Source organism: Arvicanthis niloticus, chromosome 22 (genome assembly GCF_011762505.2).
Source record: "Arvicanthis niloticus isolate mArvNil1 chromosome 22, mArvNil1.pat.X, whole genome shotgun sequence".
NCBI lineage: Eukaryota > Metazoa > Chordata > Mammalia > Rodentia > Muridae > Arvicanthis > Arvicanthis niloticus.
This window is the reverse complement of record NC_133429.1, coordinates 2,742,645-2,761,884: the sequence shown is the minus strand read 5'-3', so window position 1 is coordinate 2,761,884 and position 19,240 is coordinate 2,742,645. Positions and strand designations below refer to the sequence as shown.

The 19,240-nt window shown below is 56.2% G+C and overlaps 1 protein-coding gene across 1 annotated transcript; it reads left to right on the top strand.

The window, feature by feature from the left end:
* Positions 1-213: 213 nt before the first annotated feature.
* On the top strand, positions 214-19,217 carry Hcn2 (hyperpolarization activated cyclic nucleotide gated potassium and sodium channel 2). Its single transcript, XM_076919584.1, has 8 exons — positions 214-764; positions 8,293-8,716; positions 10,118-10,279; positions 12,548-12,766; positions 14,246-14,392; positions 16,764-17,004; positions 17,156-17,320; positions 17,958-19,217. The coding sequence occupies exons 1-8, from the start codon at positions 214-216 to the stop codon at positions 18,644-18,646; spliced, it is 2,598 nt and encodes an 865-aa protein (XP_076775699.1). The 3' UTR covers positions 18,647-19,217.
* The last annotated feature ends 23 nt before the right edge of the window (positions 19,218-19,240 follow it).

The following is a 19,240-nucleotide window of genomic DNA, read 5'->3' as shown; positions in this document are numbered from 1 at the left end:
GGGGCTGACTGACCTTGAGCCTGCCTGCTGGCCCGAGCCTCAGTTTCCCCGATCCATTCCACTGTGGGGTGGGGGTGGCTCAGGTGGAGGCGGGGCTCCCGCCCCCGCCCCTCCCCCGCGAGCAGAGGCTCCACCCCCGGCTCCGCCCTCCCTCGGGCTCGGCCGGCGGCGGCGGCGGCCGCTCCGCTCCGCACTGCCCGGCGCCGCCTCGCCATGGATGCGCGCGGGGGCGGCGGGCGGCCCGGCGATAGTCCGGGCGCGACCCCTGCGCCGGGGCCGCCGCCACCGCCGCCGCCGCCCGCGCCCCCTCAGCCTCAGCCACCACCCGCGCCACCCCCGAACCCCACGACCCCCTCGCACCCGGAGTCGGCGGACGAGCCCGGCCCGCGCTCTCGGCTCTGCAGCCGCGACAGCTCCTGCACCCCTGGCGCGGCCAAGGGCGGCGCGAATGGCGAGTGCGGGCGCGGGGAGCCGCAGTGCAGCCCCGAGGGCCCCGCGCGCGGCCCCAAGGTTTCGTTCTCATGCCGCGGGGCCGCCTCGGGGCCCGCGGCGGCCGAGGAGGCGGGCAGCGAGGAGGCGGGCCCGGCGGGTGAGCCGCGCGGCAGTCAGGCCAGCTTCCTGCAGCGCCAATTCGGGGCGCTCCTGCAGCCCGGCGTCAACAAGTTCTCCCTGCGGATGTTCGGCAGCCAGAAGGCCGTAGAGCGGGAGCAGGAACGCGTGAAGTCGGCGGGGGCCTGGATCATCCACCCCTACAGCGACTTCAGGTGCCGCCTTCGGGAGGGGCCCGTCCTTGGCGCGCCCGGGAGAGGGCGGGGCGCCACGTCCCGGATGGTGACCTCGGGGTGGTGGCAGTTCGAGGCACCGGGCGGAGGATGGGGGGTAGTCTCCTCGCGGTGACCTCGGGCGCGACCTGGACCCGCCCCCGAGGGGCCCTGGTGTGCAGAGGCTCCGCCCTTTTGGAGGCTTGAAGTGAGGGGATCCCTGGCGCTCCCCCTCCCGCGCGCCCCGGTTGCAGTGGGCGAGAGCCACGGCCTCAGGGCCAGGGTCTGAGCGCATAGGGGTGGAGAGGACGAATAGAGGGGAACGTGGGCGCCCGTAGGCCGCGGAGCAGAAATGAGGGTGGAAGGATGGATAGAAAGGAGAAAGGAAGAAAAAAGAAGAGGAAGGAAAAGAAGGGAAGGAAGAAGGAAGGGCGCATGGGAAAGGACGCACTCCGGAGGCCTCGGGGAGGGGGTTATTAAGCGGGCGCCGCTCGTTCCCACGGTCTCCGCTTGCTCCCGGGGCGGGTGCGTCCCGAGTACCCACACATCCCGGGTGTGTGGCTACGGACGTGGCCTGAGTTGGCTGCTGCGTGCAGCGATAGGCGCTGGCGTAGGGCCATGACCCGACTGTTTGCATCTGCCTCTCCTTTCCAGGCGAGCTTGAGATATGATGCTGGAGAGGGTCCTATGGGGGCGTATGTCTGCGGATCAAGGGGAGGCGTGTCCCTAGGGGTGTGGCTGGTGGGTCTCTAGAAGTACCTGTTGGGATGCTGGCTGTGCGAGCGCGCGTGTGTCCCGAGTGGGTGTACGCGCGCGTGTGTCCCGAGTGGGTGAACACCCGCGGGCCGTGGGGAGAGCTGCGTGCAGGGGATGCAGGCTACTGACCCCATCTGCAGTGACAGTTAGGGTGCAGATTTGAAGACTTCCCTATCCCGGACAACTGTAGTTTGAAGTTTCAGTACCACGGACAGCTCCAGGACCTGGGGCGGCTCCTGCTCATCCCTTTTCCATTTTCCAGTGCTTGATAATTGAGCAAATCTCTTCCATGAACAACTTCCCTGAGACCAGAATGCCACCTTTGCCAGGAACCTAGGTGTGAGGAAGATGCCCAGGGGTTAGGGCCAACAGGAGTTGTTCTTGTATACCCTAGCCTGAGTGCCCTACAGGCGTTTGCTCAGTTCTCACCTGTGAAATGACACAAGACGGGAAGTGGGCTTGCCAAGACTTCCTAGCTGACCAGTGTGAATAGAGTCAGGTGCCAGCCAGCCAGAGAAAGGCATCGAGGGTGGGGGCAGGCCGTGGGGGCTCCTCACTCCCCCCTACTCCAGCATCACCCTTATGCCCAGGTTACAGGGGTGGGCATAAGGCCATACTTAGGCTTGGGTTCTTACCTGCAGTGGTGATGTGAGGCTGGTTGGCAGGTTCGTGGGAATGGGAGGCTTTGGGAAGAAATTGAGCCCCTGCCTTGGGGCCTTGTGGGTGCTGATGCCTGGGAGACCCTGTGCATGCTGGGGCTGCCATAAGCCCTGGACTATGGAGAGGTTCACAGGCGAAGGGTCTTGCCTGGAAAAGCAGAGCTAACAGAATGGGAGTGAGGGTATAGTTGGGGTCAGAGGACTCAGTGTGGCCATCAAATTGCAAAGATGGTGCATGGGGCCACACACCTTTCACATCTGGAGACTTGTGCCCCTTCCAGAACTTTCTGGTTCAATGTTGATGGTCTCCAGAGCCTCTAGAGCTGTTGGAAACACCAAGTGTGTTAAGTGTTAATTGATTGGTTTGGGCTATCCTGGGATGAAGCTCAGGCTAGCTCTCTACTGATGAACCCCACACACATTCTGCTCACTTTCTCCTTTTTGTTCTGAGACAGGATTTCACTAGGTTGCTCAGTGGTCTTCAACTGAGCATCCTCCTGTCTCAGTTTCCTGAGCAGCTGGGATAACAGGTGTGTACCACTAAGCCCAACAGTATTTATTGAACATAAAAAAAAAAAAAAAAGAAGAAGAAGAAGATCCTACCCTGGAGATAGGAAAAGCCATTCAGACATTATTATGCCTTGGGTGGGTAATATATACATAAATAATATGTATATCTTTAAATTCTTTATGCAGAGCAGTGGGCAGGGACCTCCCACCCCTGTCCAGGGGCTGAGCAGTTCCCTCTTTGGCTCTGACTGGTCCCCAGTGGCCTAGTCCTATGACTTGCCTGACATCCGGATGGGACTTTGCTGGTTGGTGACTAGGTACTGGCCCTCCCTGCCTAGGCAAGAGGGGGAGGAGGAGTCACTGAAGGCACCAAGGGAAGCAGGGCTGTGGGATGTCAGGGCCCTTGGGTATTGGTTGCCTGCAGCATGCAGTCCACAGGGACCTAGAGGAGCCAGGTTCTTAGCAGAATTCCATCCTAGAGTCCCCTAGGACTCAGGGTGCCTGGGGATCACTTTAGGCCTCTCTGCCTCAACTTCTCAGGATTCGAGGAGGTTGTGGTGTGGGGGAAGGGGATGGGTGTCTGATGTATCTGGAAGGATCTTCTATCCTTTTACCTATTGATAGGACTCTGCTCTAGCTGTGCTTAGACAGCTAAAAATGAATGGTATTTCCATCTTTGTTCCGTTTACGCATCGTGTCGGGGGGACCACGGTGCCTATGTGTTAGTCAGAGAGCAGGATGCAGAGTCAGCTCTCTCCTACCTCGTGGGTCCTAGGATTCGATCAGCTTGTCAGATGTGGCGGCAGACATTTAATTCAGTGAGCTATCTCACTGCTCCCAGTTGGCAGACATTTTATTCAGTGAGCTATCTCACTGCTCCCAGCTGTTTTGTTTTGTTTTTTTTTCTTAAGAAAATGGGGGTGGTGCTGGGACAGGGTCTCCTGAAGCTCAGGCTTGGCTTAAAATCACTATAATGGAGGATGGCCTTGAATTCCTGATCCTCCTGATTACTAGGACCTCAGGAATGGTCTACCAAGCTCAGTTTCTGTGTTGCTGGGATTGTGACTCAGGTTTGCACATGTTAGGAGACGGTGCTACCCACTGATGCCCCAATTTGAGATCTCATTCTGTAGCCCAGGCTGACCTCCTACTTACGGCAATCCTCCTGTTTATCCTCCAAAGATCACAGACAGTCACCCCCTCACCCAATTTTACCTGCTTCTTCTGAACATCAGCCTTGGCCCTGAGAAGGTTCTAGAAGCTTTCATGGAGAAGCAAGTTTGAGGGTTCTTGGGGGGAAGTGCTCCAGGCCCAAATGTCTATGCTCAGGCTGGGAATCAGAGCGGTGGTGATGCCTGGGGAAGAAAGAGGAAAGAGCCAGACAGCCTCAGAAGCCTATAAACCCAGCCCAGACCTGTGGACGATGGTTCTGAGCCTGCCACATCCTCCCTGTTCCCCACTGGATGGCCAGGGGTCAGTGTGAGGTCAGGATATTGGGTCCTGCATGTAAATCCCTGGAAATGTGCCCTATATCAAGGCCCTAGAATAAATCGCATTATCAGGGAGGATGTGGGGTTTAGGCATGTATCCGCCTTATCCCCACATGGGAGTGTTGGGACCTGGAGCTCTCAATGCTGTGAGAGAAGTGTCCGGGGGAGGGTATGAGATCAGAATGGGCAAGGCCCCCTCTTCCTAGGACCTGCACTCCAAGGCCATCACTTCAGTGTTTCCAGTGGGACCCCTTTCCTTGCCCTGGCCTTGTCTGCCTCCAACGTACAGTATCACATGCCCCCATCCCCCTTTGTCACCCTGATGTCATGTCACAGATTGTATTCTACTTGCTCAGCCTGGTATCTCCCATCCCTCTACCTCTACCTGGGAAGGCCCACCCATAGTGAGTGGCCTCAGGGCCTTTGTACCTGCTGTTCTGACTTCCAAGCATTGTACCCAGGCCCATCTCCCACACCCTGGCATCCAGCACAAATCCCACTTGATGGATATTTTCTCCTCAAGCAATTCCATAGGAGCCAGGTGTTGGGCAGCAGTATGTGTGTGGCCACCTACACTTCCTGGTCGCTTCATGTTCCTGGTGCTTGCTGTACAACTAACCTTTACACACATCTGCACAGGGAAGACCGGGAACCCTGACACCTGCTCTAAGGACTCAGTGAGCTCAGGCCCTGATCCTCTGTCCGAGCCTGGCCTGTAATCCCTGACCTCCGGTCTCTAATCCATCCAGCTTTGCTTGGATCTGTGATCCCAGAGGGCTTTTGGCCACATCTCAGATCTGCCGGGAGAGATGTGGCTGGCATTGTTGGTCTATCAAGGACTGACCATGGCTTTGAGGGCTCAACTAGGCTCCTAGGATCCAAGTGGGGGCCGTGACCCATCCCAGAAGAGTCCAGCTAAGAATGGCAGGGTCTTTTCTGTGTTATCCATGGGCCTCAGAGCTGAGAACGGCTGCAGAGCTGGGGGTGAACAAGGTGTATTTGGTGGGAAATAGCCAGAACTCACCTCTGGGTGAGAGGACTGAGGCTGAGAGTCAGTGAGGGAGACTTCTCTTGTCTCCCATGAATCTGCCCTCTGACCCCTGAGCTGGGTCCACAGCCTGGTACTGAGAATCCTCAGAGAATAAGGCAGTCATTAGGACTCGTTGTTTATTGGGGAATTTATTTGTTTTGTTTGAGACAGAGTCTCACGTAGCCTGTGCTGGGCTTTAACCCACTATGTAACTAAGGATGTCTTTGAACCCTTGATTCTCTTGCCTCAGCTTCCAGGGGCTAGAATGACAGGCCTTTCAAAGGACTGGCCTGAGGTCCCTGAGGTTCCTGCTTGTGGCAGGGCAGATAAGGCCTGGAGCTTCAGAGAAGGTGGGACACTACACAAGGATGCACAGCCTGAGCGAGAAATCAGAGCTGTGTCTGGTCTGGTCCAGCCACCATCCCAGGTCCTGTCTCCTCAAGCTTGATGCCTGTCTCTGGGCTTGGGGCTGGTGAGGTGGGGGTGCGGGAGGGGACCCCTGCAGAGCCCTAGGGATCCAGATGTGCCTGGCTTGTTTTCCCTTGGTGTGGGACTTCTGACCCCTCCCTTTCTACTCCTGACTCTTATCTGTGAGGACCAGGTTGACTGGGGAGGATGAAGGCCAGAAATACTTGTGTTATAGCATCCCTGCCAGGGCCACCAGGACAGCAACCACCTGTTCCCTCTCCTCAGGCCCTTGGGGGAAAGCAGGCCATACCATGTGACCTGGAAATACAGTTGCTGAGGAAGGTTCCTGGACAGGGTGGCTGCAGGTAGAGAACAGGCCAGTCTGAGTCCTGGACCCCACTTTCTGAGACCCTGTCTGGAGAAGCCCTGGACTTCAGTGGGAAGTCTGCCTGGCCCTGACTACCCCAGGAAGGGAAGAGAAGCTTTGGGTCAACTGCAGCCTAGGTCAGTTGATTCTAGGTTTCTCTGATCATTTCTTTTTTTTTTTTTCTTTAAAGATTTATTTATCTATATGAGTACTCTGTACTGTCTTCAGACACACCAGAAGAGGGCATCGCATCCCATTTGTGAGCCACCAGGTGGTTGCTGGGAATTGAACTCAGGACCTCTGGAAGAGCAGTCAGCCATCTCTCCAGCCCATCTCTAATCGTTTTTAAGCCTCCTTCCCATCATGATTGAAAGCCCCCACTCCGGTGGTTTCTAGGTCCCCTTGGTGGTTTCTAGTCTCTTGATCTTTAGTTGTTCTTTCTCCAAAGAGAAGGCATCCTCAGTCCAGAGAGAAAGAGGTTAGCCCAGACTACATGCGTATTCTGGGGACAGCAGTTCAGAGTGCCTGTTGACGAACAGGATCTCTCCTCGCGATCTGAGCCACGATGCTGTCTAGATCCGTGCCCAGATTGAAAGTGGTTATTTCTGGCTGAGAGACGCCCTGTGGTGCTCTTGAAGAGAAGTGGGGTTGGCGTCCTCCTCAGTGGGCTGCTCATAGCCTCCTGTCACTCTGGTTCCTGGGGAATCAAACGCCCTCTCTGGCTCCTTGCACACGCACAGGACCTCTCAGACATAACAAACACACATAGTTTAAAAAGAAAAAAATATTTAAATCTGTTCTTTGATTTTGTTCCCGAGGTTTGATGAACGCCTCTCCAGTACCAGTGGGTGTTATCCCGAGCTCTGGAAGTCTTATTCCCACCAAGTAGTTGTGAGGGGCGTGACACATTGATAGAATCCCCAAATCCTCCCTCAAGGGCTTCACCCTACATGGGCTGAAGACAAGAGCTTGTCCAAGGTCACTCGTGCGTGGCAGGGGCCAGCACAAAGCTGTGCTGAGACTGCTTGTCGTCAGCTGTTGGCTCGAGCTGAGCCGCTGTGACTGCCCCAGTACAAATCACTTTTTAATTTTTTTTTTCTCTCTTTTTTGGACTGTTTCCTTGAGCTCAGTTCTCTGAAGTACTGGTCGCCTGCTGGGCATGGTGTTTATAACTGTGCCCGTGAAGTGCAGGCCAGCAGAAGGAGCCAGCTCACAGGCCAGTGCTGAGACATCGGCTCCAGACACTGCACCCCTGACACACGTCACTCCTTTGAGCTGATTCCGGCCAGTGCCCCAGGTTTCGTGTTCTAGAAACAGTGGACTCTGTGCCTATGGGAAGCCCCAAATCCCAGGGGGGTGACAGACCCCAAAGGATATGAGGGGGCTGATAGTGTCTAGGTATGCAGAGACGCCTTTCCATTTTTGTTTGTTTGGTTTGAGATGGGTTCTCACTGTGTAGCCCTGGCTGTCCTGGAACTCGCTCTGTAGACCATGTTGACCTTAAACTCACAGAGAACCACCTGCCTCCTCCTCTCAAGTGCCGGGATGACATCTGTTTTCACCGTGCCCAGTTCTCCAAAGTGTTTCTTGAGGTGACCAGCTGTGCCCCATAAGAGCTGTGGCCTCACCATGGTGTGAGCCCTGTAGCTCTTGGCAGAAAAGACTGTGGCCGGGGGAGGCCCTGGCCCTGTACCGCACCTGGCTCTCAGCCCCCCACCCATTCCCAGCAGTGTGCCACCTACTGGGGGAGGCCCTGGCCCTGTACCACACCTGGCCTCAGCCCCCCACCCATTCCCAGCAGTGTGCCACCTACTGGCTCCTAGGCACTTCCATCCTTTCTGAAAGGCAGACTTGTGTCAGGCACATTGTCCCTCTTTGGTCATGTGAAGTAGTTGGTCTATTTTGAGCCTTCTCTGCGGTCTGGAGGTAACTTCAAGGCAAGGTCAGAGTGGGTCAGAGACAGCGACCCTGGCTGCCTGGGGTCAGGAGGCTTCTTTGAGGAAGTCCCATCCTTGTCATGCAGTAAGATCTGGGATCTCAGATCTTAGGGTTGGTGCCCCAGAGAGACCCCCTTAGGGCAAGGGTCCTGGAGAGAGACCACCTTGCATTGGGGTCCTGGAGAGCCATCTTAGGGCCGAGGTTCTGGAGATCCACCTTTGGGTTAGGGCCCCAGAAAGAAATCACCTTAGGTTGGAGTTCCAGAGGGGGATCACCTTGGGGTCGGGGTCCCAGAAAGAGATCACCCTGGGGTGGGAAAGAGAGCCCTGCTGACGCCAAGGCCGAGAGCTGTGAGCATCCTGCCTCTCCTCAGGTTCTACTGGGACTTCACCATGCTGTTGTTCATGGTGGGAAATCTCATCATCATCCCCGTGGGCATCACTTTCTTCAAAGACGAGACCACCGCGCCCTGGATCGTCTTCAACGTGGTCTCGGACACTTTCTTCCTCATGGACTTGGTGCTGAACTTCCGCACCGGCATTGTGATTGAGGACAACACGGAGATCATCCTGGACCCGGAGAAGATAAAGAAAAAGTACCTGCGTACGTGGTTCGTGGTAGACTTCGTGTCATCCATCCCGGTGGACTACATCTTCCTCATCGTGGAGAAGGGGATTGACTCTGAGGTCTACAAGACGGCCCGCGCACTGCGCATTGTGCGTTTCACCAAGATCCTCAGTCTGCTGCGGCTGCTGCGGCTATCACGGCTCATCCGATATATCCACCAGTGGGAGGAGGTGAGGGGCAGGGAGAGGACCAAGCGTGGGCGGAACCCCAGAAGTGTGGGCTTGGGTCCCTTTCATCTGGGCAGGATCAGGGCTATAATTGATGCCAGGGCCACCAGAGATGTGGAGTCCACGGACGCTGGGCTTGGAGTGTTGGCGGGGCCTTGACTGTGGACAGGGCACAGGAGTCAAGCGATGTTGGAGACAACGTCTAGGGGTTGGAGATGAGGCCTTAAGTGTGGGGCTTTGGGTGTGGGAGCAAAACCTTTCGCTTGGGTGGGACCAAAGAAATTCTGTGGGAGGAGCCAATGACCTGAGGGTGGAACCTTGGTGTGGGTGTGGCCATGGCTGTAGGACCAGAGCTTTGATTTGGAATGCGGATGAGAGACGTGTACACCAGTACTGTGGGTGTGGGGCCTTGTCACAAGAAACAGACCGGAGCTGTAGGACTAGGTCTTTGGAGTGTCGTTGGGTCAAAACTACGGGGAGAGAGCCTCACGCTTGGGCAGGGCCAGAGCTGTGGTATGGGGCCCACGTGGATGCCAATCCTGTCAAGGCGGGGCTTTGGGTTGTGGGTGTGGCCAAGTCTGAGGACCATGAGAAGAAGCGGGGCTGAGGCCTCTATCAGGAACCGAGGTGGGCTTCTTAGGGTAGAGTCGAAGCTGTAGGGTGGGGCCTTGAGTGCCACTCGTGGGGGAGCAAAGCTTTAAGGAGGAGCCGGCAAGGGCACTGGGCAGGACTCTTACTATTAGAGCCTTGAGGGAAGTGGGAGAGGGGTCGTGCAGGTATGCCTGGGATAGAAGCCCAGGGTGGGATCACAGGGAAATGTGCAGTCTGTAACGGGGGCTGGGCGTACATGGGGAATGCTCGTTATTAGACGGAGGAGGAGGGACAGGGTGGGGGGCATCTGGCATGTTAGTGTAGGCTCAGAAGCAAGGCTGGAGGACAGGTAGTCTTGGGGGCCCCTATGGAACCCACCTACCCTATGGAGTCATAGAGCTAAGCCTCCAGGATGCTCGAATTTGGGGAGACCTTTAGACAACCTCATCAAGTGTTACCATGCCCCTTTCTGTGCCCTGGAAAATGTGGGGGAAAAGGCTCAGACTTCACCAGTTACCTACTCCCGAATTCAAGATCTCAGCCCCGAATCTGCCTCATTCCTGCTTCTGCGGCCACTGGGAAACTTAGTCGGGCTGGCAGTTGCGGACAGGGCTTGGACAGGATGGGAAGGTCATTAGGATGGGTCATGGGTGAGGCAGGCTGGGTGGAATTCAGAACAGAAGTAGCTGGGAGAGGGTACAGAGGCTTTCACTAACCTTGGACAGAAGGGCACGGGATTCAGCAGGCAGCGGTTGGGATCTGGGATAGACGTTGGGGAGGGCCTGGGACTCTCACGGTCACATCCCCGCTCAGATTTTCCACATGACCTACGACCTGGCAAGCGCAGTGATGCGAATCTGTAACCTGATCAGCATGATGCTCCTGCTCTGCCACTGGGACGGCTGCCTGCAGTTCCTGGTGCCCATGCTGCAAGACTTCCCCAGCGACTGCTGGGTGTCCATCAACAACATGGTGGTGAGTGCGCCCTGGCAGAGCCCACGCTCGCAAGCGCCCCCTGGCGGCCTCCAGGAACAGTGCAGCTCCCACTTGCCCTGTGCCCTGTGGCTGCCTAAAGTTCTCTGTGGGCAACATATGATAGCTGATACCCACTAGCGCCCCCTAGTCACCCCCAGAGGCCTTCTGAGCACTTGCCCCTGTGCCCAATACATGCCAGTGCCCCTTGGGATCCTTCAGCCCACATTTCTTGCTATCTGATGCCTGCCAGCTACCCAGGGCCTCCTGAGGCAGATCAACAGCCATTTTTCCATGTCACACAGATATACTACTCAGCAATCTTCTTACTATAGAAAATGTTTAGCCGGGCGGTGGTGGCGCACGCCTTTAATCCCGGCACTTGGGAGGCAGAGGTAGGCAGATCTCTGTGTGCTTTAAGCCAGCATGGTCTACAGAGCTAGTTTCAGGGCAGCCAGGGGTACACAAAGAAATCCTGTCTCAAAAAAACCAAACCAAAAAAAGAAGGAGGAGGAGGAGGAAAAAGAGGAAGAGAAAGAAGAAGGAAAGAAAGAAGTTTTATTTTAAACTTATTTCATTTTTGCATGTGTTTGTCTGTACGTGTAACTGTGGTGGTCAGAAGAGGATGTCCAGTCCCCTGGAGTTAGGTCATGGATGTGTGTACTGAGAACTGAACTGGGGTCTTCTTCAAGAGCAACAAGTACTCTTAACAGCTGAGCTTTCTCTCAGACCCCCTCATTTGTTTAAAAGATTTCTTTCTTTCTTTTCTTTTCTTTTTTCTTTTTTTTTTTTTCTGAGACAGGGTTTCTCTGTGTAGCCCTGGCTGTCCTGGACTCACTCTGTAGACCAGGCTGGCCTCAAACTCAGAAATCCACCTGCCTCTGCCTCCCAAGTGCTGGGATTAAAGGCATGCGCCACCACTGCCAGGCAAAAGATTTCATATTAGGTTTATTTATTGTTATTTCTAAATAATGTATGTGTGTATGGGTATGTGCACATGAGTACAGTGCCCTCAGAGGCCAGAAGAGGGCGTCAGATCCCCTGAAGCTGGAGTTACAGGTACTTGTGAACTACCATGTGAATTCTGGGAACCGGACTCAGATCCTCTGAAAAGACAGCCAGTGTTCCTAACTGCTAAGCCATCTCTCTAGTCTCTCTTACGTTGCAGTCATCATCTCATGTAGCCCAGGTTGGCCTCAAATTCACTAGGTAGCTGAGAATGACCTTGAACTCAAGATCATCTTGCCTCCACCTCTAGAGTACAGGAATGTGCACCTCCACACCCTCTAGAGTACAGGGATGTGCACCTCCACACCAGCTTCCCTTTTTGTCTTTATGCAAATGCATTTAAGATAAAACAACCTTCCAATATTAAAGTTGTTTCCACAAGCCTGACAAAGTAACAACTCCAAGGATCTTCCTGTTGCCTGCATCACAAGGAGGCTGTAGCGCCCAGGGAGGAGCCTCTGCCAGCTTCTAAGAGCCTCAGATGCAGGGATAGCTAGTTCAAGGAGAGCATGGGCAAAGTAGAGAGAGGGCTGAGGGTGGCTCAGCAATACAAGCCTGCCTAGAGTCCCCAGTGAGGAAGGGACTGGGGGCGTGGTCAGGGTGGAGCCCCTAGAGTCGCCCAGTAAGGGTAGAAGGGTAGAAGACACGGCTTAGGGACAGGCACCTGCTTAGCAGACCTAGTCACAACTGTGAAAGCATAGGGGCAGTCTTCAGGGACAGTCGCAGCCCAGGCCAGGGGCAGACTGAAGCTTGGTGTGTGTCAGTCAGGACACGCAGGCAGGCAGGCATCAATGGAGTCAGAAGCAGGGTAGGGAGAACCCACAAGCGCCCTACCCAGGAGCCTGGCACAGCCGCCTCGGCTGAGGGGCCCATTGTCTACCCGCTGCCTGCACAAGCGGTTCCATTTCCTGCATTGGCCCAGTGCCCCACCCCCCACCCCCGGGTCAACTGAGGACGTGTAGGGATGGGCCTGGCCCCTCTCTGTCCTTTGGCTATTATTCCAGTGTCCCAGGACCCTGGAACTGACACTCTTGACGTTAAAGCTGCTTTGGCCGAAATGCTGCCCCTTTGGGGCTTAGTTTCCCCAAAAGTGAAGTGGGCAGTGGCGTCAGGCTTGTCCCTGATGGTGCCTCATGAGGCATATCCTTTGCCTGAGACTGCCTTGGGTACTTCTGACCGTGGGGAGCTAACCCCCTCAGGTGTTCACAGGGGGTGGGCAGGTAGGTTCGAGGGACCCCCCAGCCGTCTCTGTTGACTTTGCAGAACCACTCATGGAGCGAACTCTACTCATTCGCGCTCTTCAAGGCCATGAGCCACATGCTGTGCATCGGCTACGGGCGGCAGGCGCCGGAGAGCATGACGGACATCTGGCTCACCATGCTCAGCATGATAGTGGGCGCCACCTGCTACGCCATGTTCATTGGGCACGCCACTGCGCTCATCCAGTCCCTGGACTCGTCGCGGCGCCAGTACCAGGAGAAGGTCAGAGGAGAGAGGCGATACCTTGAGTCTGAGGGGGGAGGTGGCCCTGAGTCTGGGAGGAAGCAACCCCTGTAAGAGCTCAGGACAGAGTCAAAGGGAGGACCCCGTGGGGCTCAGAACCAACAAGACCAGTCTCTGGGGTCCAGTTCTGAGTGTTCTCAGTGTCATGGGGTGGTTGGAGAGCAGGGTGAACCTCTGGAGAGAGTAGAGCTGTCAGCCATTGTCATCTGTCTTCCGCACAAGGAGTACATCCTCAGGACTGGGGACAGAGGCAGCTGCTTTGGGCTACATGGCAGCCGAAACGGCAGGAACGTTGGCTTCAGCCACCTGCACCCTTCCTCTCTGCAATGGGTCTCAGTTCCCCACCCCCATCAGTGCCAGCCGGGTCAGCCGGGCTCTGTGCCAGGTACCCACGTCCGGAAGCCTCCGTCTCACCCAAACATGAGCTGGTGCTGTCACCCACCCGCCGTCACGGGGTCCGCTGAGATAAGAGCAGCTGTGGCTGGGGCAGCCCTGGGGTACTGTGCTGGGGACAGCCTGGCACCCACACCCCAGCCCTGATAGGGAGGGGCTGGCTCTGTGTTGGTCCCCAGGTCCCAGGGCCAGGGCCGCTGCTGAAAGTCAGCATGCACAGTGATGTTGGCACTATAGATAGCCAAGTCCCAGAAATATGAGCCAGACACCTAAGGTGCTCACAGAATACACTTTTTTTTTTTTCAAGACAGGGTTTCTCTGTGTATCCCTGGCTGTCCTGGAACTCACTCTGTAAACCAGGCTGTCTTTGAACTTAGAAAGATCCACCTGTCTCTACCTCCTGAGTGCTGGAGATGAAAGGCCTGAGCCACCACCATCTGACTCATACACTTTGATAGACATGGTATCACGTAGCCTAGAATGGCCTCCAACTCATTATACAACAGAGGGTGACCTTGAACTTCTGACCCTTGTGATGTGGGGGGGGGGGTGCACCACTATATCCAACCTAGACTCAGGTTTAAACATAAATATATCTGTTAGCTGGACATGGTGTGTCAGACTGTCATCCCAGCACTTGGAAAGCTGAGTTCAAATTCCAGGCCAGCCTGTGCTACAGAGTGACACCCTACCGCAGACAATGAAACAGAACACGAGGGCCTGGGGAAGGGACTGAGTGACTGTGGTGTTAGGGACTGAGTGCTGCAGTGCTGACCTAGCATCCATGAAGTCCTGGTTTCCACTGCAGCATCATAAACCTTTTGTGGTGGCACAAGTCTGTTATCCCAGCACTTGAGAGGTAGAGGCAAGATCAGAAGTGTAAAGTTATCCTTGGCTAGTTTGAAGCCAGCCTGGGCTTCATGAAACCCTGTCTCAAAACAAAGCGTGTCATTTGTCTTTGGTGTTGCAGGGCTTGGCATTTCCTTGGGCCAGGATGCATAAAGTATCGTGTCCCTGGGCTGGGTGGCATTGGGCTGGACACTGATCCACCTCTTCTCCCTTCAGTACAAGCAAGTAGAGCAGTATATGTCCTTCCACAAACTGCCTGCTGACTTCCGCCAGAAGATCCATGATTACTATGAACACCGGTACCAGGGGAAGATGTTTGACGAGGACAGCATCCTTGGAGAACTCAATGGGCCACTGCGTGAGGTGAGGTGCCCATGGACAGCCACAGGACCCGGGGAGTCTCAGTCACACATGAAACTGTGCCCAGGGTCCATGGACAAACTGATGGGGCACATGTGGGACCCATGGGATCAGGTCTGGCCAGCTGGTTTAAATCCAGCTGTAGGTGCTCCTGGGCGTGTCTCCCTGGATGTCCCTGGCCATCACCTGCTTCCTTGCCAGCTTCAAACACAAAGCTACAGTCTCCCATGTATAGGTCATGAAATATGGGGTCCTTCCTGCCTCTCCTGTTATCCAGGGCCCTTACTTATTCCATGTGTTTTGCTTACATGTGTGTCTGTCTGTACACCATGTATGAACATGGTACCTATACAGGCCAGAAGACAATATTGGATCCCTGAAGCTGCAGTTACTGACAGTTGTGGACCCCCATGTGGGTGCTGAGAATCGAACCTAGATCCTCTGGAAAGAACAGCCAAAACTCTACTGAACATCCCCCACCTCTTAAGATTTTATTTGGGGTGTGTGTGTGTGTGGTGTGGTGTCTGTGTGTGTGTGTGGTGTGATGTCTGTGTGTTTCTGATTCATCAGAGCTGCAGTTAGATACACTGTGAGCCACCAGATATGGCTGCTGGGATCCAAACCCTGGTCCTCGTGATTGAACAGCAAACACTGTTAACCACTAAGCAGTCAATCCAGCCCTGACTTTAGATGCACACATGCATGTGTCCAGGTGCACATGCACATGGAGCCAGAAGACAATCTTCTGCCCTTGAGAGCACTGTCTACCTTCTTTAAGACAGGGCCTCTCACTGGCCTGGAGCTCAACCATTCAGCTAGGCAGGCTAAGTCGACATACCCCAGGGATCCTGTCTCTGCCTTCCAAGACCTGGGATGCCAAGCATACACTGGCACCGTCTGATTTTTTAACATGTCTCGAGGATGCTTGCATGGCTCACTAAGTGCCCCTAAAGCCTGACTGCATCTGTAACTCTTCATTTCCAAATACAGCCCCATGCATAGGTTCTGGAGCTCAGGACTTTGGCCCAGTCTTGCCAGGGAGGTGTGGCCGGTGATTGGGGGACAGCAGCTTAGTGCTCAGGGCTGAGTGTGGGGCAGGCGGCTGAAGCAAGGGCATGATGTCTAAGTCCCAAGTTGAGGGCAGGGCCAGGGTAGAGACCCCCAGGATGGAGCTACAGGAGGAGGCTGCCAGGGCCGGGAGACCAGGCACCTGGACAGAGCCTTGGGGGGCCTAGGGCTGTTTGGGGACATCCCAGTTGGCAATCTTTGGTTAATGGCCTTGGAGGAATTTAACTGTTAATTTCACTTGTCCGTTTGTAGAGAACGTAGCTCACAGGCCTTAGATGCATGAGGTACACAGGTTTGTAGGAGAATACATCCATCTCTAAGTCTGTAACTTTATCACCAGCCCAAAGGAAACATTTCTTTTTAAAATACTGTACCCACGTGCATGCAGTGCCAGCAGCAGCCAGAAGAGGGCATCGTAATCCCTGGGATTGGAGTTACCAGACTCCAGTTGTGATCAACCATGTGGTTGCTAGGAATTGAAACTAGATCTATTTTTGAGACAAGTTTCACTCTATAGCACAGGGTGACCTCAAATTCATGGCAACTCTCCTGCCTCAGCTTCCCGACCCACCTGGTCTAGCTTGGATGGTCACTTTTTGGTGTGTCCCTCTGACTTGCTCCTCCTTGACAGGGCCTGTGCTCACAGCCCTGTCATGAGTCAGGGAGGCTGGTCTCATTCTCCACGGGTTTCTTGTTGGGTTTTGCCTATATTCTTGGCAGTGACCTTGACTAGATCCAGCTGTTTAAAACCACAAGCATGATGGGTCCTGGCTGGGAACCGGGTAAATGTGGCAGAGAGAAAGGCTACCCTGACCAAGGGACTGAGGAAGCATGTGGAGTGGCCATCTTTCTCTTTAGAAGTGTTTTGCTATGAGCTCGTGTTGCTCAGGATGTCCGAGAATGTTACTGCATAGGTGGTGAGGGTGGCCTTGAACTCCTGATCCTTCTGCCTCCACCTCCAGGCTGTGATGACAGGTTTGCGTGACCTGGTTTATGCCATGCTGGGGATGGAACTCAGGGTGTGTCAGAAGAGCTCTACCCAGTGAGCTCTGGCCCCTCCTTTAAGCCTTTGGGTATTATTTGTGGTCCTCTCACTTTCTCTTTAGCTAGAATGGCTTTTTCCAGTCCAGTGTCACTCATCCTATGGTGGTAGAGGGACTTTCCTGTATGCCTTAATCTCCTAGCCCTGCCCCCAGCATCTGCCTGGGAAGTTGGATAGGGGCCGAGGGGCCACTAAGTAACCCAGAGGAAAGTGAGGTCTGAGTCACGGAGCCAGTCGCTGAGCCACCGTCCCTTCCACCCACAGGAGATTGTGAACTTCAACTGCCGGAAGCTGGTGGCCTCCATGCCGCTGTTTGCCAACGCAGACCCCAACTTTGTCACAGCCATGCTGACAAAACTTAAATTTGAGGTCTTCCAGCCTGGAGACTACATTATCCGAGAGGGGACCATCGGGAAGAAGATGTACTTCATCCAGCACGGGGTGCTGAGCGTGCTCACCAAGGGCAGCAAGGAGATGAAACTGGCAGACGGCTCTTACTTTGGGGGTGAGCACCCTGTGGCAAGGCTGAGGTCCGCATGGGACCGTGCACAGCTCAGACCCGGGGAGGTCCCGGGAGGGTTTGCCCCAGCAGCGGGTGAGTGTGCTGGGCAGGCAGCCGTGTAGTTTGCCGGCTGAGGCATCACCCGTTTTCGCAGAGATCTGTCTGCTCACGAGGGGCCGGCGCACGGCCAGTGTGCGGGCTGACACCTACTGTCGCCTCTACTCACTGAGTGTGGACAATTTCAACGAGGTGCTGGAGGAGTACCCCATGATGCGGCGTGCCTTTGAGACTGTGGCCATCGACCGCCTGGACCGCATAGGTGAGCTGCTGCCAGGCTAAGAGGAACAGGGAAGTAGAGGCATGGCGCAATGTGCTTACAACTGTCCAGATGACTTGGGGGAAGGTGTCTTCCTGGAGACAAAGCCTGGGGTGAAAAGGAAGGTCGGGAGGACAGAGGCAAGAAGGGCCAGAATCACAGGGCCTGATGGGAACAGCTCAGGCTCAATAAGCCAGGCGCATCAGGGGTGTGGAACATTGTTTGTGGAGGAACATCTGAAGGAGACTGGAGGCCTATGTGAGACATGTGTGGCAGGGAGAGGTGGCACCTTGCTAATGACAGGACATAGCGATCAAGACAGTGGCTCAAATCCACTGGAGCAGGATGGGTCAGAGGGCATACACATGACAGGCACTCTACAGAATATGCTGGATGGTGGGTATTTATCTGAACCCGCTGTATACAGCAGGCATTTACGATGCACTTGCCACAGGACAAGCCCTCAGTACTTGGAATTTACAGGTCCCACACAACTGCACACATCAGGTGCTGAGAACATGCCTGCTGCATGCAGTGGGAGCTGGCTGCACACAGTAGATGCTGCTGCATTCCCACTCACTAGGTAGGCAGGTGCTCAGGCTAGCCCTCGCTGACAGTCTCCCTAACCCCCTACCCACAGGCAAGAAGAACTCCATCTTGCTGCACAAGGTTCAGCATGATCTCAGCTCCGGTGTGTTCAACAACCAGGAGAACGCCATCATCCAGGAGATTGTCAAATATGACCGTGAGATGGTGCAGCAGGCAGAGCTGGGCCAGCGTGTGGGGCTCTTCCCACCACCGCCACCACCGCAGGTCACGTCGGCCATCGCCACACTGCAGCAGGCTGTGGCCATGAGCTTCTGCCCGCAGGTGGCCCGCCCGCTTGTGGGGCCCCTGGCACTGGGCTCCCCACGCCTCGTGCGCCGCACGCCCCCAGGGCCTCTGCCTCCTGCAGCCTCGCCAGGGCCACCCGCAGCGAGCCCTCCGGCTGCACCCTCGAGCCCTCGGGCACCGCGGACCTCACCCTACGGTGTGCCTGGCTCTCCAGCGACAGCGACACGTGTGGGGCCCGCATTGCCCGCACGCCGCCTGAGCCGCGCCTCACGCCCACTGTCCGCCTCGCAGCCCTCGCTGCCCCACGGCGCGCCCGCGCCCAGCCCCGCGGCCTCGGCGCGCCCGGCCAGCAGCTCCACGCCGCGCCTGGGACCCGCACCCACCGCCCGGACCGCCGCGCCCAGTCCGGACCGCAGGGACTCAGCCTCGCCGGGCGCTGCCAGTTGCCTCGACCCACTGGACTCTGCGCGCTCGCGCCTCTCTTCCAACTTGTGACCCTTGCGCGCCGCCCCGCGGGCCGGGCGGGGCCGTCATCCACACCAAAGCCATGCCTCGCGCCGCCCGCCCGTGCCCGTGCAGAAGCCATAGAGGGACGTAGGTAGCTTAGGAGGCGGGCGGCCCTGCGCCCGGCTGTCCCCCCATCGCCCTGCGCCCACCCCCATCGCCCCTGCCCCAGCGGCGGCCGCACGGGAGAGGGAGGGGTGCGATCACCTCGGTGCCTCAGCCCCAACCTGGGATGGGGACGGGGCGGCCCTGGCCAAGGACCTGGCTGTGCCCCGCGTGTGCGGTGGCCTCCGAGGGAGAATATGGATCAAGTGCAATACTCGGCCGCCGGCTTCCCGCTGCCCCTGGCAAGCTCATGCAATAACCAGCCCGCCCCGCCCACGCGTCTGTGGTGACCTCCCTCGGGCACCAAGGGGCGGGCTTCACGGCCAAGCCGGCGTGGGGGTGAGGCTGGGTCCCCGCCGTCGCCATGAATGTACTGACGAGCCGAGGCAGCAGTGGCCCCCACGCCCCATTAACCCACAACCCCATTCCGCGCAATAAACGACAGCATTGGCGCCCAGCGCAGCGTCTCATTGCTTTGGT